Source organism: Puma concolor, chromosome B3, assembly GCF_028749965.1.
Source record: "Puma concolor isolate L17-30 chromosome B3, mPumCon1.1.hap2, whole genome shotgun sequence".
Classification (NCBI taxonomy): domain Eukaryota; kingdom Metazoa; phylum Chordata; class Mammalia; order Carnivora; family Felidae; genus Puma; species Puma concolor.
In genome coordinates this window covers 55,024,717-55,049,991 of record NC_141672.1, presented here as the reverse complement: position 1 = coordinate 55,049,991, position 25,275 = coordinate 55,024,717, and the positions used below count along the sequence as shown (strand labels likewise).

At 35.3% G+C, this 25,275-nt stretch overlaps 2 protein-coding genes across 8 annotated transcripts in view; one reads left to right on the top strand and one right to left on the bottom strand.

Annotated features, from left to right (window-relative positions):
• The window catches only part of FANCM (FA complementation group M), a 65,398-nt gene extending 50,960 nt beyond the window's left edge, over positions 1 to 14,438 (top strand). Inside the window, exons 17-23 of one of the 2 annotated variants that reach the window (XM_086709830.1) lie at positions 1,252 to 1,326; positions 2,333 to 2,489; positions 5,436 to 5,542; positions 6,304 to 6,870; positions 10,990 to 11,365; positions 13,253 to 13,544; positions 14,126 to 14,438. In XM_086709830.1, coding sequence (XP_086565956.1) covers positions 1,252 to 1,326; positions 2,333 to 2,489; positions 5,436 to 5,542; positions 6,304 to 6,870; positions 10,990 to 11,365; positions 13,253 to 13,544; positions 14,126 to 14,264 — 1,713 coding nt within the window. In that variant the 3' untranslated portion in view covers positions 14,265 to 14,438. Of the gene's footprint in view, positions 1 to 1,197; positions 1,327 to 2,332; positions 2,490 to 5,435; positions 5,543 to 6,303; positions 6,871 to 10,989; positions 11,366 to 13,252; positions 13,545 to 14,125 lie in introns of both variants that reach the window. The other variant, XM_086709828.1, reaches the window with a different exon arrangement.
• Positions 14,439 to 17,330: 2,892 nt separating this feature from the next.
• The window catches only part of MIS18BP1 (MIS18 binding protein 1), a 58,050-nt gene continuing 50,105 nt past the window's right edge, over positions 17,331 to 25,275 (bottom strand). For 4 of the 6 annotated variants that reach the window (XM_086709832.1, XM_086709831.1, XM_086709834.1 and 1 more), the window contains 4 exons: positions 24,362 to 24,510; positions 19,646 to 19,733; positions 17,900 to 17,954; positions 17,331 to 17,717 (listed from right to left, as the gene is read on the bottom strand). In XM_086709832.1, coding sequence (XP_086565958.1) covers positions 17,614 to 17,717; positions 17,900 to 17,954; positions 19,646 to 19,733; positions 24,362 to 24,510 — 396 coding nt within the window. In that variant the 3' untranslated portion in view covers positions 17,331 to 17,613. Of the gene's footprint in view, positions 17,718 to 17,899; positions 17,955 to 19,645; positions 19,734 to 22,958; positions 23,010 to 24,361; positions 24,511 to 25,275 lie in introns of those variants that run through there. The other 2 variants (XM_086709836.1, XM_086709835.1) reach the window with 2 other exon arrangements.

The window sequence follows — 25,275 nt, the reverse complement described above, 5'->3', positions numbered from 1 at the left end:
TATATGGTAGTAAGCCAGTGGGAAGGCTTGCCAAGAAAGCTAGCAGCTTAATGAATGACGCAAAGCAGGGAAATAGCATCTCTTTATTACTGGATTGTAAAGACAAAGAGTGCCAGGAAGTAAAATTGCAGAAAAATTTGGGTCAGTTTTGGGAGGCCTTATTCTTTCATTTGCTTACTGAATGGGTGTGAAAGAAGGAAAGGAAGGAGTTCAAGATGAGTCTCTGGTTTTTGGCTAGGGCTGTTTGGAATATGTTTCACAAATTGAGAGAAGGCAAAAAGAGGACAAATTCAGTGTTGAGCATGTTTGAGTTTGAGGATTTTGTGGAATAGTGATGTGACAGTGTCTGGCAGGCATTGTCTGGCAGGACTGAATCTGCAGTTTAGGTAGAGGGCAGGTCTGAAGGCTAATGATGTTCATTTGTTATCAGTTTATAGCTGTTTGATAACTAAAAGCTGAGATTAGGTAATATTGTGTATTTTAATTCTCTAGTGCAATTTAGGAGAAACTGCAAAATTATTAAAAATGTTATAAGCTCATGTTTATTTTGTATATACTCCTATAACACTTCACTAGAAAAATTGCTTTAGCTTGCTACCTTAACTAGAATGTCTGACTGCCTCATCATAAATGAATTAAAATATTGACAATGCTGGTGATCAATCCATTTTAAAGTAAAGTTATTCCTGTTATTTGAAATTATTTTGGTAAACTTTTGATTCTTTTGATTGGTTTTATGTTGTTCTGAAGAGATAGAGTGATAGGCCTCATTGTCAAAATTTGTCATGGTTTTAGTCATTTCTTGGTTGGAAAGGGCTGTACGTTGATGACTGATTCTGAGAGTTATATTTATAGTCTTCATTAATTTTTGTACAGCCCTTTAGGATCTTCTAGAGGAGATAAATGAAAACTATAAGTATTCATCATATGCATTTGATGTATACTAAATTGAATGAAGACTATAGTAGTACCTAATTTAGTGTTTTAGTACTTAGCATCACTTAACTTTTAAATTCTTAAGTATTATGTATTTTTAACATGGCTTTGAGTTGTGAGAGTATTTTATTTTTCTAACAAAAAATGTTAGGTCAACTATTTAAAAAGAAAAAGAAAATAAAAGCAAAAACCTGTGAGAAATACATTAAAATACAATTCAATTATATTTTCTTATGCAAGACATTTATTGAATTATTACAGTTAGAATTTTCATCTAGTGATGAGAGTGACAATTTTCACAAACAACATCCACAGTTAGAAGACTTCAGGGTTCATAACAGGAATGCAAACAGAGGCATCAAAGTCCAAAAGAAACAGAGTCACCTTAAGGTAAACTTTTTTCATTTTCTTATTTATATATATATATATATATATATATATACACACACACATATATATATGTATATATATATATGTATGTGTATTTAAATATATATATATACACCCATATATCATATGTATTAATAATAAAAATTAGGTTTTACATTAGTAGATTTCTTGTTAAAATGTCTTTATAGGAAAAAATCCAAAAATTAAAAATATTTTCACCCTAATTTTACTTGTTTTACTGGAATTAAAATCTCAAGGTGTGATAGTTTAGTTTCTTTTTATGTTTTGAAATTATCTTTCAGTGCTTTGTTATTTTGAATGACTGAATGAAGAAACTTTAGTGAAAATTTAAGATTCAAACTGAAAAAATACAGAGACAGAAATCTGAGTTTTAGATTGTTTTTACAGTCAGTACATCATTTTTCTTATGTCTATGCGATACTCAAATCCTTGGAAAAGAATCCTCAGCACCTTTTTTTTTTCCTTTTATGTTTATGAGAGGGAGAGAAGAGAGAGCAAGGGTGAGGGCAGGGGAGGGGCAGAGAGAGGGAGACACAGAATCTGAAGCAGGTTCCAGGCTCTGAGCGGTCAGCACAGACCCTGATGCGGGACTCGAATTCACGAACCATGAGATCACGACCCGAGCCAAAGTCAGACGCTTAACCGACTGAGCCACCCAGGCACCCCTACTACACCTTTTCTTTTCGTAATCAACCTTTTTGTGGTGCAGTATTTTTCCTGGCAAAAATTAGCCAGAAGACTTGGGAAACTCTCTGCTTATTAAGAAACATCCAGCAAGCTGACATGCTGAGTTGTACTGTGTTTTACTTACAGTAGAGTTTGCAGAGGAAAATTTAAATAGGTGTGCTACTTTGGCATTTCTTCTTGAAGTTTTCTTTTTCTTTAAAGCATTGGCAAGAAATCCATTTTACAAAACTATTTCCAGTTATGTAAGAAAGTAAATTATTTTCTTAAGTGTGTTTCCTTGTTTTCTAATTTGTCACAGCTTGCAGCTAGAAAGTTTTTAGATGACGAAGCAGAACTTTCCCAAGGAGAGGCAGAGTATGTTTCATCAGATGAAAATGATCAGTCAGAAAATGAACAAGATTCCTCATTACTTGACTTCTTAAATGATGCAACTCAACTTTCACAGGATATAAATGGTAAATGATATAATGATGCTTCTTTTTCTTCTAGTTTTCAGTGCTTTTAACGTGATTATGTTTAAATATTTTAGTTTTTAAAGTTCTTTGAGTTATAAAGGAAGAAAATTTGGTATGTCTGAAATATTTGGTCACTTTCATTCAAATTCTGTAATGTTTGCTTTATTTTAGACTTGGTTGCTTATAGGCTTCTGCTAATTTGATCAGATCTTACCAGAATGACCTGGTTGGCTCAGTGTCATATGTTCATTTTACAAGTAGTTAGTGACTACTGTGTGCTGGTACTGTGTAAAGTTCTTGAAAAAGCTGTATCAGTGGACAAAAATCCTTGCCTTTATGAAGCTTCCATGTGAATGGAAAGAGATAAACAGTATACACAACAGTTTACATAAAAATGAAAAAAAGAGTAAGATGAGGATTTGGAGTGGGAGGAACTAGCAGTATTAACAATGGACATGGTGTAACTTTAAATAAGGTAATTGGGGTAGGCTTCATTGAGAAGATGATATTTGATCAAAGATTAGAAGGAGATGAGGACTTGAGCAATGTTGAATGTTAAAAACAGGTGAGATACAAACCTAAATTTATTAAATTTGCCAAGTAAGAGAGATCTGCTTTTGGAAAACAGTCTCTCCAAACAATGCTTGAGCAGATCTTATATAAATATATTAATTACAGATGAGTCGGATTGGCTGTAATAGAAATAGGAAAGATTCTGGTGAGATTTTCAGTGTTCTAATCTTTCAGAGATCTTGCCATTTATTTTGCTCCTGTACTCTCTGATATGTTGTAAGACAGCAAATTTTCCCAAGCTCTACTTGAGAGAAAAAAAGGTTTTAGGGGCACCTGGGTGGCTCTGTTGGTTAAGCGTCCAACTTTAGCTCAGGTCATGATCTTGTACTCTCAGGTTTGAGACCCATATTGGGCTCTGTGCTGACAGCTCAGAGCCTGGAGCATGCTTCAGGTTCTGTGTCTCCTTCTGTCTCTGCCCCTCCCCTGCTCACGCTCTCTCTCAAAAACTAAAAAAAAAAAAAAAAAAAAATTAAAAAAAATTAAAAAAAAAAAAAGGTTTTAGAGACTTAAGTTCTCAGTACTATGCCCTTGATACTGATATGACTTGCAGAATAAGGTTTCTTAGTATTATGCCCTTAATGTTCATTAACAGAGTGGCTTTTGAAGATTTGCGGTATTAATCTGGTGGGGAATATTGATGCAAAGGCAACAAGCAATGTCCAACTCATGGTCTGACTTATTTTAGTAGTATCACTCTAGCTTCACTGTTGAGAATGGTCTTCAGGGGAGCAAAGGTGGGAGAAGAGACCAATTACAAGCTCATTGCAGTAATCTAAGGAATGATACAGTCTTTTACCAATGTGGTAGCAGTGCCAGGGTCAGAAAGATTGGATTGTGGATACTTAGAGCTGCCAGGTTTTCCTGATGGATTTGAGAGAAAAAAAGGAGTCAGTGTGTTTGGGCAACAGGAAGGACATAGTTGTTGCTGTCTTATATTAGGCTACAGGTGGAGCCCTGAGGATAGGGAGTAAGGAGATCTGAAACTCCATTTTAATTTTTTTAATTTTTCAAAAGTTATTTTTTTAATCTCTACACTGAGTATGGGGCTTGAACTCACGACCCCTAGATCAAGAGTTAAATGCTCTTCTGACTGAGCCAGCCAGACATCCCTGAAACTCCATTTAGACATAGTGCATTTAAAATATGTAGGATTTCAGGGATGCCTGGGTGACTCAGGGATGCCTGGTTAAGTGTTCGACTTCGGCTCAGGTCATGATCATATGGTTTGTGAGTTTGAGCCTCGCATTGGGCTCTGTGCTGACAGCTTGGAGCCTGGAGCCTGTTTCGGATTCTGTGTCTCCTCTCTCTGCCCCTTCCCTGTTCATGCTCTGTGTCTCACTCTCTCTAAAAATAAACATTAAAAAAATTTTTTTTTAAATATGTAGGATTTCAAAGGTTTTTTTTTTTTTTTTTTTTTTCATTTGTATGACATTTGGGAAAAGGTAAAAACAGCAGGGACAGCAAATAGATTATTGTTTGTCATATGATGCATTTGTCAAGACAGAATTGTATCCTGAAGGAGGATGCATTTTATTTTATATACATTCTACCAAAAAAAAAATCTATAAAACAAAAAAAGTCTCTGAAAGCTCCTAGATCCTGAGTCCTTCTAAATAAGAAACTAGAAGTAAAGTCTCACTAAGTTTATAGGGATTTAGCATGAGTAAGGAGTGGATAGGTAATCAGGAGGATACCTAGTAGTTGATAGCTATGCTATGGAATGGAGGGAAGGGGAATATTATTCAAAGAAAAAATTATACATCTTGTTCCAAGAAGTGCGGTCATTAAATTAGTGTTAGCCTTGAAAATAACCTAAGTTGATTAATTTAATCACTCCAAAAAATGTAATGGAAAATGAGAGACAAAAATAAAATTGCTCTCTGATTATAACCCTGAAAGTACACATAAATAGAAACTCATGTGTTTCCCAGTTTTTGCTTGACAGCAAGTTATGAAATGACCTTACCTCCTAGCTGTGTCTTTTGATGTCTTTAAGCATATGTTTTCTTTTTTGCCTGCATGTCTTATGTTTTATTTAGTACTTTCTGTAAGTCAAGTACAGTCCTCAGATTTTCATACACATTTATTTTTCATGAAAAGACACTACCTTAATACTCATTTTCGGAGCTAAGGCAGAGAGCTTAAATGAATTGTCACAATCATGCAACCAGATGGTCTGATTTTGAAGGCAAAACTAACTTTACGGTTTTTAATAATTGTTTTTAAACTTGTTTCGATATACATTAAATATCTTTTGTATAAAATAATTCTGCAGGTTTGGATTATGTGAATTTGGAATAAGTCAAAGTTAAATACTCTACTAGTTTTCATTTAAATAATTCTGCTACTTGAAATTCTTACTATCTTATACAGATTCTGAAATGAGAGCTATTTACATGAAGTCTTTGCGTAGTCCACTGATGAACAATCGGTATAAAATGGTCCGTAAGAAGCATAACAACATAAATATTTTCTCGCAGGTATGAACTATAGAAATACAGTGGAGAATTTCCTGATGGTAATGTTGAGATACGTTCCTGTTAATGAAGTCTCCATTTTGTTTCTAGTACTGAACTGTCAGAGCTATTTGGGATAATTTCTGCTCTGCCTCAGAAAGGTGGACTAAATGAATTCTCAGAATCCCTTTTAGTCCTAATTTGATCAAATTACCCTATCTTTAATTTGAGCTAATTAGAATATACTGTTGAATTGGTTTCCAGTTAGGAGAATATTTAAAAGAAGTGAATGGAATTTAATCATAAGAGTTAAATTTTTAATTCTTATTTTTTCTTTTATTCTTTTATTTGTCTTGAAAATTATTTTTTATAAAGATGTTATTTTCTAAAATTATAGATTATTTTTGATTTATGGACAACATTTTCACATTAGTCTTCTTTGTTAATAAATTGCCAGTATTCAGCTTGGTGTAATGTTCGTATGTCTGTACTTCCATTGTGTTTGTTATGTAGCCCTTATCACATTGTTTATAAATTGTTTATTTTTCTGGCTACCTACAAGAGACTGTACATTTCTAGAGAGTAAATCATTCTTTTTATAACCCCAGTCTCCCCATTTTTTTCCATAAAGCATATACTCAGTATTATGGTAGTTGAGCACAAGTGACTGAATTAATGAAGTAAGTGAAATAATCATAAAGATTTCATGTACTTAAAAGAATGTTAAATACATACTGATTTTATGAAAGAAATTTATAATATGCTAATTTGTATTTTTACTGTAGATTCCTGAGCAAGATGAAACCTATTTAGAAGACAGTTTTTGTGTTGATGAAGATGAGTCTTATAAAAGTCAATCAAGTGAAGAAGAAGTATGTGTTGATTTTAACATAATAACTGAAGATTGCCTTGCAAGTGGGAGCAAAAACTATAGAACCAGACGTGCAGTAAAGCTAAAACAAATGGAGATGAGACAAAATTGTGCACGTTCAAAAAAAAAATTATCCAGAATTATTTTACCCGGTGACTCGAGTGAGGAAGAAAACAATGTAAATGATAAAAGAGAATCCAGTCTTGTGGTTAACCCAAGCACTGTTAATAAGAGCAAACAGCAGGACCATTGTGTCAATAGAGTGCCTTTTGGGTCTTCATTGCAGTCCAAGGACCATTCTGATCCAACTGTTAATCAGTCACCAAAGCAGAGAGGACAGATACCTCTCACTTTAAAGGATGCAGTTTCTGATGTCTCAGACTTCAAAACTCGGAGCTGTAATAAAATTGAACCTACTTCACCACCATTCCCTACTGTTGATTCACAGAAGGACTGTAGAAAATTTCCAATTCATTTGAAGGTATGAATCAAATTAGAGAAAAAGCCTTATGTTTACCGAAAGGGTTTTTTTTTCGTCGTTTTGCCTTTTTAAGTGTATTTATTTATTTGTTTAAAGTAATCTCTGCATCCAATGTGGGGCTTGAACTCACAACCTCAAGGTCCAGAGTCACATGCTCTTCTGACTGAGCCAGCCAGGAGCCCCTGTTGTTTTGCTTTCTTTTGTGTTTTGTATTAAATAACTAGGTCAAACAAAAATTAGTAAGTGGTGAAATTCTTCAAACAAGAAAATAGCATGCTAAATTACATTGATAATTTGTATAAGGATGCGTAGGTTTTAATTTTTTTAATGTTTATTTATTTATTTTTGAGAGAAAGAGGGTGGGGGAGGGGCAGAGAGAGGGAGACAGAATCCCAAGGAGGCTTCACACTGTCAGCATAGTGCCCACTGTCAGTGTAGTGCCCTATGTGAGGCTTGAACCCACAAACTGTGAGATCATGATCTGAGCAGACATGAAGAGTCAGAGGCTTAACCAACTGAGCCACTCAGGTGCGCCTTTAGGTTTTAATTTTTTAAGTGTGATCACAGTTTTCTTAGTAAAACTCTGTAAGGAAACTTGCTAGTTTTATGAAAAGGAGATAGGAAAATAGGCTTCCTACAAGATAAAATTAACAGAAATTACATGCTCAGAACTAATTCCCCACAGATTAACTTTTCTTTTCCCCACTGAAGGCTTCAGATATGTAACTGTCTTTATTGAGGAGAAGAGTTAGGGACACTACCTGATTTCCTTCGTTTAAATTTCTCTTTTTAGAATGGCTAAGTATTCCAGTTTCCTGCTTCTCCTTGTCTTATTATTGCTGAAATAATCCATCCCTAAAACCACTTTTAGTTTTTAAGAGTTTATAGTTCTAGGGGCTTATAGTTTAATAAGAGTTTAAATAGGGGTTAATTAAAGGTTTAGTAACAGGAATCCCTTACCTGTATATAACTGATTCCTTTCCTTGATTGTCATCTTGGAGTGAGACCCAGACCTAACCTTCTATTTCTCTGTAGTATTCGGGTGTTTCAGGCCATTGTGCTGTAGCAACATGCTTCAGTGTTGACCCAGGGGCACTTAAATAGAAGTTTACAGTTTTAAATTGTCCCCAGGCTTTTTTGCACAAAGTTATTTCTTCTAGACATACTTAGGATAAGGTTGACTACGTTAAGTCTTGTAATAGATTGGGGAAATAGAGGCTACTTCATTTCTCTGAGCCTCAGTATCCTCAACTGTAGTATAAAGATAGTAATCCCAAGGGTCAAGGTAGGTAATATGGTCCCAGATTCATGATGGTTCAACTTACAATTTTTTGACATTATGATGGTATGAAAGCAATATGCATTCTGTAGAAACCATACTTCAAATATTGAATTTTGATCTTCTCCTGAGCTAGCAACTTGCCGTATGATACCCATCATGTTGGCAGCCACAGTTCCCAGTCACATGGTTACAAGGGCAAACAGCTGATACACTTAGAACTTTTATGTACCCATACAGCCATCCTGTTTTTCACTTTCAGTACAGTATTCAGGAAATTACCTGAGATATTCAACACTTTCTTATAAAATAGGCTTTATATCAGATGATTGCCCAGCTACAGGCCACTATAAGTGTCCTGAGCATAATTAAGGCAGGCTAGGCTTTGCTAAGCTATGATGTTTGGTAGGTTACTTTAAATGCATTTTCTACTTATGATTTTTTTGACTTATGATGGGTTTATTGGGAGGTAATCTTATTATAAGTTGAGAAAGATCTATGAACAGTACTTTGAAAACCACTAAGCACTAGCTACATTTCTACGTTGGCATGCTCTAACTAAAAACTGGATTCAGGCTAGTAATACTTTGGGGACTGTGAAAAAAGGCACATAGATTTTTACAGAAATGTGTTTTAAATTTTTTTCTGTTACCCTATGATTCCATGTAGTATGATTCTTCTCACTTGAAATTAGGAGGGGAAGAATTTGAGGTAGTTTTGAGAAGACAGAAAATAGACTATCTTGTAAAAAACTGTTAGATGTATAAAAAAAAAGTTGACATCTATTTTGTCATGTATATTGCAAACAGTATTCTATGTCAGTCATTTGCCTTTTTGTTTATTTATGGTGGTTTGTGCCATAGGAAAAGGTAACTTTTTTATTCAGTCTCAATTTTTTCTTTACGGTTCCTGAACTTCAGTGTCATGTTTAGGAAGCCATTTTTTACTTCAAAATAACTAAGTAGTTCCAGTACTTTTGTTTTGTTCTTTAGTACCATTTTTTCCTTTACTACATTTATTTTTTGCTTTTTGGAATTGAATACTGAATTATTTTAAAGATTATTTTCTGAATGATTAGGATTTCTATCTCTAGCTTAGGATATAGAAAATTGGAAAGAGCGCTCTTCCATCCTAGTAACAACAAAAAAAGCCGGATAGTCTCCAGAACCATGGTTTTATCTGAAACTATTATGGAGCTGAGGGTGTAGGACAACCAATTGGTTTCATTTCTAAGGAAAGACAAGTGTCTCCAAAGAGAGACTTATTGATTTGGGACATTTCCTGGGCTCTGTATAATTTGGTAAGAGGAATTGAGCTAAACCTTTAATAAATTGCAAAAGGCAGTGAACTAGCATGAGAGTTTAGAACCCCTGGGAATTGCAGACAAAAGGGGAGTTAATAACCATTTGAGGGCTCTTCTCCATAGACTCATTGGGTGTTCACAGGAAAGACTGAGAATCAGAGAAAGCCTCCCTTGCTGATGCCACGGCTTGGGGGAAGTGACCAGCAATTATTGTGGAAAAGGCAACAAACCCCATCTGGTTCCTTCTACCCTATTTCCCCTATAGAACAAAAAGCTTTAAGCTGCTGGGGATTACCAGCAGACCTTATAGCTATTCCTCAGGGCCTAGGTGAAGAAGACCCTTTACAGATGGAGGAAGGCAAGAATTAAAAAAGGTTCTGTACCTGAGACAGAGGCATGAAAACATCTTGGGCCTAGATCATTAGCTATCTCCAGCCCTGGGAAGGGAGGGCAGGATCACTGTAAAGGTCCTGTTTTGGGAACTGACAGACACAAGTCCTGCTCAGTGAAGTAGGAGAATAGAACTTACCCTCTCCTCCTGCCCTGCCACCATGCCACCCCATGCACCTAGCATTCCCTCCAACTAGCTAGCAAGCACTTAGTAACATAAAATAGTCAACTGCTGAGAGAAAGACAAGAGTATGAGGAAAGAACCTCTCTAAGGTACAAGGAAACAGAGAAGATCGAAAGCTGAGAGAACATTTGGAAAAATCATCTGACAAACCTTGTCCCACCCTAAATCCAAATAACACTATGGGAGTTTGAAGCCTCTGGTTGTACCTAGGGTAATCATAGCAGTAAACCCAAACTCATCTCAACCTTTGACTAGACCATGATCCCTGGGATCATGACCTGAGCTGAAAGCAAGAGTTGGACGCTCAACCACCTGACCCACCCAGGTGCCCCAGATGAAGAATATCTTTAATGAGCCCATCAATAGACTTAATACAGCCACAGAAAGAACCAAGAAACTTAAAGCTAGGCCTGTAGAAATGACGCAATATGAAACACACAGAGTGAAAAACAGAATGGAGCATCCAAGAACTGTAGGATTGTATCCTATAAGTGAGGAAAGGATAGAAAGTGTATTTAAACAGTCAATGGCTGAGAATTTTCCAAAGTTAATGAACACTAGCAAATGAGTATGTGAGTCTGTTTTGAGGTCTTTTTGGTATATACCTAGGAATGGAATTTCTGGGTCATACAGTAATTCTCTTTAACTTTTGAGGACTCACCAGTTTTCCACAGCGGCTGCACTATTTTACATTCCTACCAGATATGTATGTTCCAGTTTTTTTCACATTCTAACAACGTTTATTTTACTGTTTTATTTTGTTTTTAATTTTAGCCATTCTACTAGGTGTGAAGTGGTAGCTTGGTCCTTCATGTAGATAGTCACTTCGGTCATACTGAAGGAAGAAAAAAAGTTAAAAAAAAGGAAATAATATTATCACTAAGAAAAAATCAACTTCAGGTGTTAGAAGTTTTTGGCACTAATATATATTTAACCTGATACCAATATTTTCCACCTTTGCAGGTTGGTAGTGCCCTGGAGGATTCTAGCACATCAATGGCATACTGTTCCAACTCAAGACCACATTTGGCTGGCACACATGCTTCTCTTAGACTTCCACAGGAAGGCCAAAGAACTTGTATTCTTGTAGATAGTTGTGAAATCACTTCTGGTTCTGAAGTAATTTCTTCCTTAAGAGCAGTTCATGGCATTCAAGTAGAGGTCTGTCCTCTAAATGGCTGTGATTACATTGTGAGTAACCGCATGGTGGTAGAAAGGAGGTCTCAGTCTGAGATGTTAAATAGTATCAATAAGAACAAACTCATTGACCAGATCCGGTACCTACAGAGCATGTTTGAAAGAATATGTGTGATTGTGGAAAAGGACAGAGAAAAAACAGGTTTGTGTTTTTAAATGTTTTTGTTTATAAGGCTATAAAGGAACTCAGCTATTATTTAGTTCACTCTTCTACTGTCAGGATGTGGAAAACTCTTAAAATATAAATACCTGACTCATAAATGTTACTTCATATTTATACAAAGCCATGCTTTTCATTAGTCATTGTTTATGTTTTTGTTTCATAAATAGGTTTCTTTCTGTATTTTTTTGCTCATTGTGTTTAAATGAGTTTGAGAGTTGAAGGGTGAGAAACTGAAGGCAAGTGAACCAGTATGTCTTTTTTCAGGAGCCCCAGAAAGGATTAGCGCCTTTAAGGCAGCAGTGGGAAAAGGGACAAGGATTCAGCGGGTTTAGGAGGTAGGATTAGCAGTAGTTGGTGAAAGGAGGCAAGAATTATTTATTTATTTATTTATTTATTTTTAGGTTTATTTATTTTGAGACAGCGTGAGAGCTCCAGTGTGTACATGCACACATGAATGGGAAAGGTGCAGAGAGGGAGAGAATCCCAAGTAGGTTCCACGCTACCAGCATGGAATCTGAAGCAGACCTCAATCCCACAAACCACGAGATCATGACCTGAGTTGAAATCAAGAGTCTGACGCTTAACTGACTGGGCCACCCAGGCATTCCAAGAATTACTCTTGTGTTGACCAGTTTCTTGGTCACTGGGCAGTTAGGTAGTGGTGCTCTTTATTGAAATTATGAATATTAGAGAAGAGCAGATTTGAGGCACAAGGGGTGTTCAGTTGAACACACTGAGTTCTTATTTGGTAGCTCAAATAGGTGCATAGGAGCTTCAGTTAGGGGATTTCTATGGCTCATATTTAATTGTAGGCGGAGCCCTGAGGATGGTGTAAAGGTCATGGAATATGGAATCAGGAGACACTGAGTTCTGGTGTCCCTACAGCTGTGTGATGTTGCATTGACAAATCACTCCCTCTGAGGGATTAATAATATACTTGTCCTATTCATCTTTCGATGTTTTGAGGATTATGTGAAATCATATAGGCAAATGCCACTATGGAAGAGTTCAAGAATTACACAGTCATAACAGGATATAGTAAAAGAAGATAGCATAGTTTATGTAAAACATTGGTTTGGTAATTGAGCATTGTACCTTTTTATCCCCATGCTGTCACTGGTAAACTGTGGCCTTGGATAAGTCACACTTTCAGTAACCAAGTTTTTTTCTTTATTTTATTTGACAAGTGAGGGCTTTATATTCAGTGATCTCTTGGGTTCTCTTAGTGCTAAAATTCTATAATTTCTTCTTCACCAACATATCCTTTATAAAGGAAATAAATTTGGACTAAAGAGAAAAGTAACATTGCAAAAGTTACAGGGGGGAAAAGTTATGTAAAAAGTTTTGTTTTTCCATAATGAAAAGTGCCCCCAAAATGATAGAGGGTAGAATATGGAAAGAAATGAATGGGAAAGTTAAGGAAGTAAATTAAGAGGCAAGAGTTAAAGATGACATTAAAATGGGTATGCAGGGTTTTGAGTTATTCTTAGAATAAATACGTAAGATTTTGTATCAAGCCAATACTTGAGTTATTTATCAGTTCTAGCATTATGAGGAATTGTACAGATAAGTAATATGGTCTTGGTCTTCATGAGTGAATTATCTAGGAATATAAGCTCTCCTCTGCCTACTCATCTTACTATTTGATACCAACTGAAGACACTCATAAAGATAGTTCTTATTTTAACTCCCAGGTATTTGAGAGTCACTTTAAATCTTTACTAGTAGGGTTTCTCATTAGCATAATGCACTAATTTGCTTAATGGTTGTAGATCTTGGGATTTTAATAATATAAAATATAGTATTAATGATTCTACTTAATGTAAGTTACTCACATTTGCATTTTCCAAAATATGAAATATTTAGGAGACACATCCAAGATGTTTAGGAGAACAAAGAGCTACGACAACTTGCTGACTACCTTAATTGGGGCCGGAATCCGAGTTCTTTTCAGTTCCTGCCAAGAAGAAACTGCAGATTTGCTAAAGGAACTGTCTTTAGTAGAACAAAGAAAGAATGTTGGTATTCATGTTCCAATAGTGGTGAACAGAAATAAATGTGAAGCACTTCAGTTTTATCTAAGTATTCCCAATATAAGTTATGTAACTGCATTAAATATGTGTCACTGGTTTTCTTCTGTGAGAAAGATGACTAACAGGTATGTCAGTGTTAATATTTTTAAACGGTTACTGTAAAATGATTCTTAGAAATACTTCATAGAAATTTTAATATTATTTAAAAAACTAAAGATGTATAGTGCGTATTAGAGTATCTCATTCAGTAAAGACTTTTTGCTTCCCAGTGTTACAGTCACTGCATGAAGTTGAGGACGTTAATGGAGGGAAAAGATAGGCACCGCCTTTGGGGAGCTTAGAGTCCTCTGAGAGCTAGACAGCGCTTATATTTGATCTTGCATTCTAACATTTCTGGGCTGTTTAGTTCTAGAACTAGAAAAATATCACAGTGCAGATTTTACTAGTTTTTGATTATTATATTGCTTGAAAAGGAAAATTTTAGAAAATGCATTATTTTAAATTAAAGGCCCAGGTAAGATGTTGAAATTGTTATAAGTGACTTTGAATATAGGGAATAAGTGTGTTTTATTTAAACCATGCTAAGGACATATTAACTAGATGTAAAATGCTTAGAAGAAATGATTTTCTTAAAGGCTTATGTTTGGTGTTCTTTAAGCAAATAAGAATATTGTGTTAAGTCAAAAACTTCTAATTTATTTTTCAGCTCACCTCAAGAAATCTCCACATGTGCACAAGTAACTCATCAGAAGGCTGAGGAGATCTATAGATACCTTCACTATGTATTTGACATGCAAATGTTACCAAATGGTCTTAACCAAGGGAGACTACAATCTGATGCATAATGATACTGCTCAAGGTGTGGTTATGAAAGAACTCTCACAATACTAAATGCATTTCAGTAATCATTGCTGTGATCTGTGATAATCAGTTTAAAATATGTAAAATAATATTCCCACATCTGTTTTATGTGGTGTACATTTTTATTTATATAGATTATAAATTATTTTAAAAGAAAACCTGACATTCAGTAATCATTTTCATTAACTAGATTATGAAACTCATTTTTTTATTGAAAAAAAAAAAGGTTTACTGAAGGAGCTATCAAGAAAGTAAAAGCGGGCGCCTGGGTGGCTCAGTCGATTAAGCATCCAACTCTTGGTTTGGCTCAGGTCATGATCTTGCGGTTTGTGAGTTCGAGCCCCACATTGGAGCCTACTTGGGATTCTTTCTCTCTGCCCCTCCCCTGCTCATGCTCTCTCTCTCTCAAAATAAATAAAAGTAATAGAGACGTATTTTAGAATTTTTCCAAAGATTATAGTACTGTGGTTGCCATTTGTTAGCATTAATAGGTTGTGGTGTCTGCCACCAACTTAGTGGTCATAATTTTTCCTATATATAAATCATAATATCTAGAATATTTTCAATGTCCTGAATCTACCTATATATTGGATAAGGGCAGTGTGTGTATATATATATGTGTGTGTGTGTGTGTGTGTGTGTGTGTGTGTGTGTGTGTGTGTATTGGGCAGTAGCTGTATTGTGAGATAAATGCTCTAGTAACTAGTAGAGTTGGAAATTTGAGTATGTTCATCTTACCAAAAGTGTCTCAATCAAGTACAGTCAGATCCTGTTATTATGAACTGCACTTTACACTTTTTTTTGTTGAAATACCATATTCAAAGAAGTGGGATATTGGCTTAGATTTGGGAAATTTAGTATAGATGAGCTGTTGAATAGGGACTTCGTTGTGCCCGTAACCGTGTATCTGTGATATTATTAATATTTTAAGACAGACATCTCCACATTTATATCTGCAACATCTGAGGCCCTTCTTTCTAGTTAGTCTAGTGCTAATGCAGCCTTTAACTATGGATTCCCACCCCCACCGACACCCCCATTTAGGGTTTATTCTGTTTGTCTTATTTTTTCTTGCTACACTGTAGGGTAGGTGAACCAACATCACGGCGGAGAGCTCTCCTTGCCTTAGACTTGGCAGGGGCTTCAGAGCTCATCTAAATCAAATTGCTTTTTTTCTTATCAGGTGATTGAAGTGAGGCCCACAAACAAGTGACTTACTCAAGTTTACTGGGAAATCCAGAACCAGAACCCAGGAACTAGATACAATTATTTTTCACTAAAAAGTTATTCTAATTGTAAACATAGCTTCCTTGGGGTAGTATAAATTCTTTTCTGAGACTAGCAGATTTCATAGTTCTGCTATTCAATAATTCAAAGCCAGAGAGAAAAGAAGTTCTAGAAGTTGTTGGCTGATGTGCAGCTATTGATTTATTTATCTCTCAGGCTCAAATTTACCCTTTAGTATCTTGCTTTGCTATAATGGACTGGACTTTTTGAATATTTCTCCCTACAGTGAGCATGATTTAAGCTTTGTCAGTAGAAGGAAGAAAGGGGCTTCTTTCTTGTTCCAGTATGTTTTGCTGCTTCTTGTTCCTCTTACATGGGGTTAGCGGTGCATGTGGGTGGAGACATTTGGTGGTTCTCTGCCTTACCTCAGCAAATTCACATTGACTTGGGCAGATGACCACCTTGCAGCATCTCCCATGCAGACAACAGTGTGCTCAAATTCTTTGTGTCCACCCATCAGACAAAATATGTTAACATGGTATGAGGGACATAACCTAGAGGATTTCACTTATGCTTGCTGTGTACAGAGATTTATCCATATTTAAGCTGCAATAGCCTTCATACTCTTACTGGTAGCACTGAACTTTCAGCCCTGTTGATTAATCTTTAAGCGCACTTTTAAGTGTCCTTTGGAGGTTACTTTAACCCTTCCTAGCATAACTTATGATCTGATGGGACTAACCAGGTACCTGGCAGGTGGGATACAATAAAACTGACTAGGAAGGACATTGAAGCAGCTCCAGTAGGACACAGGGAATTTGGGGGAGGGAGGGCCACACTCTTTGGTTTGTATTAAGTCTGTGCTGCATCAAAATTATCCCTTTGTTTCTCAATATAACTACCTTCTAACTCCTTAAAAGGAGTTAATGTTAACATTATCCATTAACATTAATAAGCAGCATGGTATCATACCAAATACTGGCAACTTAAGTTCTACAACAGTATTTCACTCTGAAATAATCCCTCATTTGTTCCATCCATCCACAAAGACATCTAAAAGTCTTTGTGGCAGAAACAATTATGATCTCAGTCTAACTGTAATATTCTTGTAAAATCTTATGTTTCTATAAATCCTATAGTTTTATAAACTGACTAAATTCTTAAAAAAAATTGTTTTACTAAAAATTCTGGCATTTTTTTGAAGAAACAAGCTGAACCAATAACAAAATGCCTATCTGTTTAATTTCAATGATCCAGCAAAATACAAATCCAAATGTTCTAAAAGCAAAATTTATTTGAACAATCTAACTGGAGAGAAAGGGTAAGTGAATATATACTGTAACCAGAGGAGAAATATTCTGTCAAATTTTAAAACAGAATGACAGAATAAGCTAAAAAAAGTTTATTTCCAAAGGAGCTGTCTGAAAGGAGGAAAATAATGTTTTATTATGACATGGCATATTAACTTGACTCTTTATAATGGTAGATCAATTACGTGAACGTCTAATCCAGTCTTTTTAATACTAAGGCCAAATGTAAACTATGAATGTCTGCATATGTAAATAAGGCTTAATGTGACAAAATTTATTCTCTGATTCTACCTAATAAAAGTACTAAATTTACATACGTTTCATAGCTGTGCCAATGATAAGTTTTAAGGAAAAAATCAAGTGGTAACAAATGCTAATACAGTTGTCATGAATTTGTAGCCAGCAATACAGTCTACTTTTTATTTCCCCTCCCCTACCCCTTAAGGGTAGCAACATTTTCTTGGAAGCTTTTTAAAAAAATCTGTTTAAGAAAATCATGTCCTAAACAGATGCTTAAGAGAGACTTATCTAGAATATTTTAATGTTCAAAAAACAGAAATATACAAGTATGTATACAAGCAAAACAATTTTCCTTATATTTTAGTAACCTCTATCAATGAACAGCATTCTACAGAAGGATGTTTTACTCTGAATACAAACACCTAAAACCTTTGAGAAGGAATCCACAATTTCATATGAAGGCACATTATAAGGAAAATAATATGTATTCCAAAAAAAGATATAAATACACTGTCTGCTTCTTGACAAAAATCCTGGAAATATTTTCTCATTTATACTATGCAGAATCAGAGTTTGAAAAATAATAATCTTTCTCTTCTTCATCTAAAGACTCCATAGCATTGGTGAAAAGTTTTCCAATACCAGAGTGTTCTCCTAATTCTGTAAAGAGAAATTTAATAAAAAAGATTAATATACTTCTAAAAGTAATTTCAATGAAATTGAAAATAATGAGAAACTGAATAGGTCTGCCCACCTGCAAGCAGCTAATTTTAGTAACATGTGAATAAAGAGACTATCTTACAATAGAACTGAGCTACCAAAGAAAGATACAAATAAATTACCTTTGTTATACAGAGTTTTTTTCCTTGATGTTGGAGTTGAAAACTCAGTTTCAACCTGTAAGAGAGTTCATGTTAATAGCTAAATAGTACCTCCTGTGAATTCTGCCTCAAACATAGACAGAATAAGCTTGCTTCATCCCCTGAGTACCTCGAACACGTGCCTATAACAATACCTAATCACATAAGTATCTGTGAAACATCTAATTCTCCTTTAAGTTGAATTTATCCAGAGAAAGAATACTTCTTCAATGTTATTTCCCACTGCTGGCAAACTGTAAGAAAATATTACAAACTAATGCTAATGCTATAGAGGTTACAAGATAGTCTATGGGCCTCTGACAGTTGTCAAAATCTAGGTACTCATTCCATTCCATGACACTAGCAAAACTTAAATTGTTGATAAGTTTTAAGTGTATAATGGAGACTTACTACATCAGTGCTTCTAAACTGTTGGCCATGGCTGGCTATCTTTAAAAATGAAAAGGAATAGAATAGAAAATGACAGGGCATATTCACTGTATTAAGAGTAAATATTGTTGAAACTTTCAAGATACACTCGTGTTCAGATTGTGACGTAAATGTACTTTGAAATGAGTCAAAACACTATTATATCATTTAGCTCTCAAGATCATTCAGTGACATTAAATCAATATGATTCCCACACTGATGGTACATTTTACTCATATATGAACAAAACGAGATTAGAAAGTTCAAGTAGCTTATTATAAAGCTGTATGGTCAGTCAGATCTTGAAATAAAAATTTTTTGACACTAAATCCTTTGCTCTTTCTATCCTCATGCATTGACTAAAATAGTAATGAAAAAATAGGACTAAATCACAAAGATACCATAGTTTGGTAGGCTACTCAAATTATGACCCATTAAGAAAAACAAAGGCCCAGTAGTGCTTAGGATGATGTCAGAAATGCAGAGAAATAAAAATTATTAATAGGAATAGTCCTTATAGATCTATCCATATGAACTTTTCATCATTATGCAGACAGAACAGACTGAATGGATTAGGATCTTGCTACCACTCAGTATGGTCCATGGATCAGCAACATAGACACCTGGATTTGGTGAGAAATGCAGAAATCTCAAATCTGCTGGATCAGAATCTGGTGTTTAACAAGATCCATAAGGGACTTCTATGCACATTAAAGCTTGTGAAACAACTGTCAATGCAGCCTAACTTCACACTGGCAAAATAGGAACTAGAAGCCAAACAAGTCTTTCTTACTATGTTGATTCCAGGTCCTCTGCAACAAACCAAAATTTCATTCTCATAAGGAATGTGAGACTGGAAAAAGAGAATCTAAGAAACATGGAATCTGTCTACACCTTCAATTTTAGAGATTTCTTTTGAAGAATTTAGTCTCCAGGATGATTTTAAACCAAACTGCCCAGAAGTGTCTACCATTTCCTATGGACAAATGAAACCCATAAAGATTGGATGTGATTATGTAATGCCAGTGTTTAGTTTAGAAACTCTGAGAAGAATTATACTGCATGCATGCTACACTAACAGTATTTCAACATGGGCGAGGGAGGAAGAAATTGCCATAACCTGATCAGAAGGAATATACAATCAGGAGAAAAGGTGGTCTTCAACATTTTTACCTCCATAAATTATATTTCTCTAAGATTAACTACTTTGAGAGCAAGGACTTATATAACTTAAAACTCCACAATTTGCCATCTATCAATATATCAACAGATGTGATGAATAAATGAATAAATACTTACTGTTTTTTTCTTGATATTGCCCCAGACAATGCCACCTTTACTTTTATGTTCTTTTTGCATACGAAAAACATATTTATCACAGTCATCCCTGTTTGAATACAAAATAATTTTGTCAACATTATCATATTTCTATTCACAGGTTGAACAGCAGTTGACAAAATGTGTTCCAAGCTTTAAAAAATTTTTTTAGCATTTATTCATTTTTGAGAGACAGAAACAGAGCATGAGTGGGGGAGGGGGCAGAGAGAGAGGGAGACACAGAATCTGAAATAGGCTCCCGGTTCCGCGCTGTCAGCACAGAGCCCAACGTGGGGCTCGAACTCTTGAACTGCGAGATCATGACCTGAGCCAAAGTCGGACGCTTAACTGACTGAACCACCCAGGCACCCCTCCCAAGCTTTTCTAAAAAGTATATTTTCTGAGAAACAAAAGCAAAAATAAACTATTGGGACTATATCAAAGTAAATAGCTTCCCCCTCCCCGCCCCCGCCCCTGGCAAAGTAGATAGCTTCTGTACGGCAAAGGAAACCATCAACAAAACTAAAAGGCAACCTATGGAATTGGAGAAGATATTTGCAAATGCCATATCCAACAAAGGTTTAGTATCCAAAATATATAAAGAACTTATAAAACTCAACACCCAAAAAACAATCCAATTGAAAAATGGGCAAAAGAAATAGACATTTTTTCCAAAGAAGACATCCAGATAGCCAACAGACACATGAAAAGCTGCTCAACATCACTCATCCAGGAAATACAAATCAAAACTACAATGAGACAGCATCTTACACCTATCAGGCTAAAATCAGGGGTGTCTGGGTGGCTCAGTCAGGTGTCTGACTTTGGCTCAGGTCATGGTCTCGTGCTTCATGAGTTCAAGCCCTGAGTTGGGCTCTGTGCTGACAGCCCGGAGCCTGAGATTCTCTCTCTCCATCTCTGCCCTTGTCCTCATCTCTCTCTCAAAATAAATACACTTTAAAAAAAGAAAAAGAAAATGGCTAAAATCAGCAACACATGAAACAACAGGTGTTAGGATGTAGAAAGGGGGGAATCTTGCACTTTTAGTGGGAATGCAAATTGGTGCAGCCATTCTCGAAAACAAGAGCCTCCTCAAAAAGTTAAAACTTGAACTATCTTATGATCCAGCAATTGTACTACTAGCTATTTAACCAAAGAACACAAAAAAAACTAATTCAAAGGGATACATGCACCCCGATGTTAAGAGCAACACTATCTACAATCGCCAAATTATGGAAACAGCCCAAATGTCCATCTGATGAATGGATAAAGATGTGGTATACATATACAATGGAATATTAGCCATCAAAAAGAATGAAATCTTACAATGACATGGATGGAGCTAGAGAGTATAATGTTAAGCAAAATAGGTCAGAGAAAGACAAATACCATATGATTTAATTCATGTGGAATTTAAGAAACGAGCAAAGGGAAACAAAAAGAGGCAAGCCAAGAAACAGACTCTCAACTATAAAGAACTGATGGTTACCAGAGGAGAGCTGTAGGGGGATGGGTGAAACAGGTGGTGGGTTTTAAGGAGGGCACTTGCTGTGATGAGCACTGATAATACAGAAGTGCTGAATCACTATATCATACACCTGAAACTAGTATTACTTTATGTTAACTGGAATTTAAATAAAACTACAACAAAAAGGTATAATTTTCTTTTCCATTTTTAAAAAGACCATGGTGTACTGATAGAAATGGACAAAATGCTTCAACCAAACATTTAAAAGGAAACACTGAATATGAGTATTCTAGGAAATTATGGTTTTGCTTACTGTTCATTGTCCCATTTGTGCCCTTTCCAACCACTATCTTGCTGCCTCTCTTTTCCAGAATCCAGAGACTTCTTGTCCCTGGACTCCCTTTTATTAGACTTCTCACTCCTTTCTCCTGTTCACTTTCTTCCCCATCACATTGAATCTCACAGGTAACCATTTTAAGGATATACCTGGTGATGAAAACTCTCAATTCAGTCTTCAATTCAGTTCACAAGTCTTTTATTTCTACGTAGTTACATCTTGTTTATATGCTCCACACCAACTATGAAATTTTTTTTCATTTCTTTTTACTTTCTTTCCCCTCTCATTCTTAGCAAACAGGCTTGACCCAAGTAGAGTTACAAATTGAAGCCAAACAGAATGGCTATTTCATTTCTCCCTGCAATTTCTAGTGCTGCTTATGACAGTAAATTGCAGTTGAACAACACTTCTGATTCTCTCTCTTGGCTCCAAGATCCTTTTTGATCAATGATCTTTTCTTTTATGACGATTTAGGAGCAACCTTAAAGGTATGACACGTAGAAATTTCTAAATGTGTGATTGTATTAAGATATTAATGTGAACCACAAACAATGCTGCGTAGTTAGTAAGAAGCCTAGCCAGCTGTTCAAGATCAGTACCTCATGACTCTGTTGTCAGAAGTCACTTCTGAAGTGATAAAAACTGTTTCATTATTTAAAATTGTTATAAAAAGGAAGTAATCTATTCGAGCTGGTGAGTCAAGAGATAGTGTAGAGGCCTAGGAGACATTTTTTAAAATAAAGTGTTAGTAAATATATTCATGATATAAATGAGTCTATGTATACTATGTAGTCTTAAAAAAGAACGTATTCCTGTAATTGTAAAAGTGATACACCAAAACTCACTTAAATGTAATTCAATAACCTAGATAACAGCTGGTGATGTTTTTAGTCAAGAAATTTCCTTTCTGAATACATGCTGTTGTGAATTGGAATCATATTGTATATAATTTAACTTCTTAGCTTTTAAAAACTATTGTCGGGGCGCCTGGGTGGCTCAGTCAGTTGAGTGTCTGACTTCAGCTCAGGTCATGATCTCGCGGTCTGTGAGTTCGAGCCCCGTGTCAGGCTCTGTGCTGACAGCTCGGAGCCTGGAGCCTGCTTCCGATTCTGTGTCTTCCTTCCCCTCTGCCCCTCCCCCACTCATGCTCTGTCTCTCCCTGTCTCAGAAATGAATAAACATTAAAAAAAAAAAATTAAAAAAAACTATTGTCTACTGAACACTATTCTTTGTCATTAAAAATTCTTGAAGGCATGGTTTTTAATTATTACTTATTATTCTATTATGTGGATAAATCCTAATTTCTTAACTTATTGGACATTTAGGTCATTTTTATATTTTCAGTATTATGTTTCATGATGAACATCTTTGTTCATACAAATTTACATACATACTTGCCCAAATATATTTCCTCAGAATTGACTCACAAAACCCAAGAGCCAAAGAGATGAGTATTTTAAAGCTTTTCATGATTTGGCCAACGTGCTTACCAAAAGCTTTGTCCAAAATTATACTCTGAATACTTTCACCTGCAATGAATACTAAATAAAAAATAAACAAAAATAATTTATGGATTGCTGGGGAAAAATTATGTTTTTAATAAATAAATGCAAATTAAAATTTCACCAAGCTTCAGGAGATGAATGAATACTTTTTTCACAGTCATTATTATTGGCTTTTGCCTCATACCCCATGGAAATTACTCTTACTAAAAACAGCATTGTCCTGCTTGATTGCCAGATAGAATGGCTTATTTTCAGGCCTCATTTTTATTACTTTCCATTTTTTCTCTGTGTCATTCAACTGCTGGCCACCCCTGATTTTTCTTAATTTTATTTATATTTTAAGTGCTTCTATATTCACATAGTTCAAAATTCAAAAAGCTTCCCTCTTTTCTAGTCTCCAAGCTATCTTAGTTTCTCTTTGTAGGGATCACCCATTTTCAATTTATGTATTCTATAAGAGATATTTCATCAAAGGAAAGCAATTCTGTGTATATACACATATATATGCAAGTATATACATATACATACATAAATACACAGCTCTTATTTACACAAATGATAACATGTAATTCACGGTATCTACCTTTTTTCATTTAATAAATCGTGAACATTTTTCCGTAATAATAATTTCCTCATTAATTTCTATGGCTATATAATATACCCAATTTTTGTGATTAGTCCCAGTGGTGAGGATTCGAATTGTTTCCAGACTTTTGCTATTATAAACAATACCCTAAAAAGCTGTACATTCACTATTCTAAAAGCACGATGGATAGGTTAAAGACTGTATTTACAATTTTGATAGATATTTACAAATTGCTGTCTGCAGAGACTGTACTAATTTACCTTCTCCTCACTAGTAATGCATGAGAATGGCTTTCTTTTCCTCTTAATTTGTAGGAGTGCTATATTAGGAAAATTAGCCTTTTCCTTTGACGGGTTCCATATATTCTTTTCTCAGATTACTGTTGACCTTTTGATTGCTTAGGGTGGTTGGTATGGGGTAAAACTTTTTATTTGGTTGACTTTACCATTTGTTTTGTTAGTGTTTTCTGAGTCTTGCATCATAGTTAGAAAAGACTTTCACTAATCTACAATGATAAGATAATCCTCCAAGGTTTCTTTAGGTATATTTTATAGTTAAATTTGTTACATGCAAAACTTTGATCCATTTGGAATTATCCTGAGGTAAAGTGTGAGCTGTGTGTGTCCCTACACTACTGAACCACACCCCTACTTGTTGAAACTGTCCATCCTTTACTTCTAGAAACTATCCTTTCTTGATTTCCTTTTTAATGATGCCTCTTCTCATTATTGACATCTACTCTCTTCAACTCATGAAATGCCAAATGCTGATGCAGAGATTACAGTATCATATGCATATTTACCTATTTATAGAGGCTAGCATGCCAGGACTGACATGCTGACACTGAGGAGTTTTTGCCAATGGAAAGACAACTGATGATGGAGTTGTTGGATTTTTGTCCATACTGGGCAGAATATCATCCTCTTCTGCACTGTCCTGGAGACTTGGCAACTAAAAAACAAATATTCCTTACTAGCCAGCAGGCTCCCCTAAGAATGGGATTTCTCATTATCACTAAATATTTTTGGGTGGGATAGAACAGAACCTTAACCTCTAAAAAAACCTTATTTTCTATTGTGTTAAATGGAGACAATGACAAAGTTGTGAAAAGACCAATGTCAGCAAATGTTTTCTGTAATGAATTAGTATATATTTTAAGCTTTGTGGTGCATACAGTCTCTGTCCCAAATATTAAACTCTGCTGTTGTAGCATGAAATCAGACATAGCTATGTAAACAGTGAGCATGTCTATGTGCCAATAAAATTTTGTTTATAGAAAATGTGGTCCACCGGATTTGATCCATGGGTCATGGTTTGCTTACCTTTGTGTAATCAGAACAAAACAGAATTAATTCACTGAATGTTATGGGAACTCAAGCAAGTATTAAACTTTTGTGTATATATATTTCTAGTAAACAGCAATTCAATCATTAAGATTTTATCTAAGTTTACATCAAAACATTAGAAAAAGCGGATTTATCCCACAGAAAATGAACTTACTTCACTGCTTTCTACGTTTTATTATTTTTGTTTTTAAAATGTCGCTACTATTGCATTTAAGCCAAAACATATATAAAACCTGAAATGATGGTAGAATTATATAAAGGATATAACCTCTTAAGGACCATGGTTGTTATGCAGGGAACACAGTAAGAGACTCAGCTGGCTCCTTTAGAGATCTCCCTTTACAACCTGTGTAGGCAAAAGGAGCCTAGA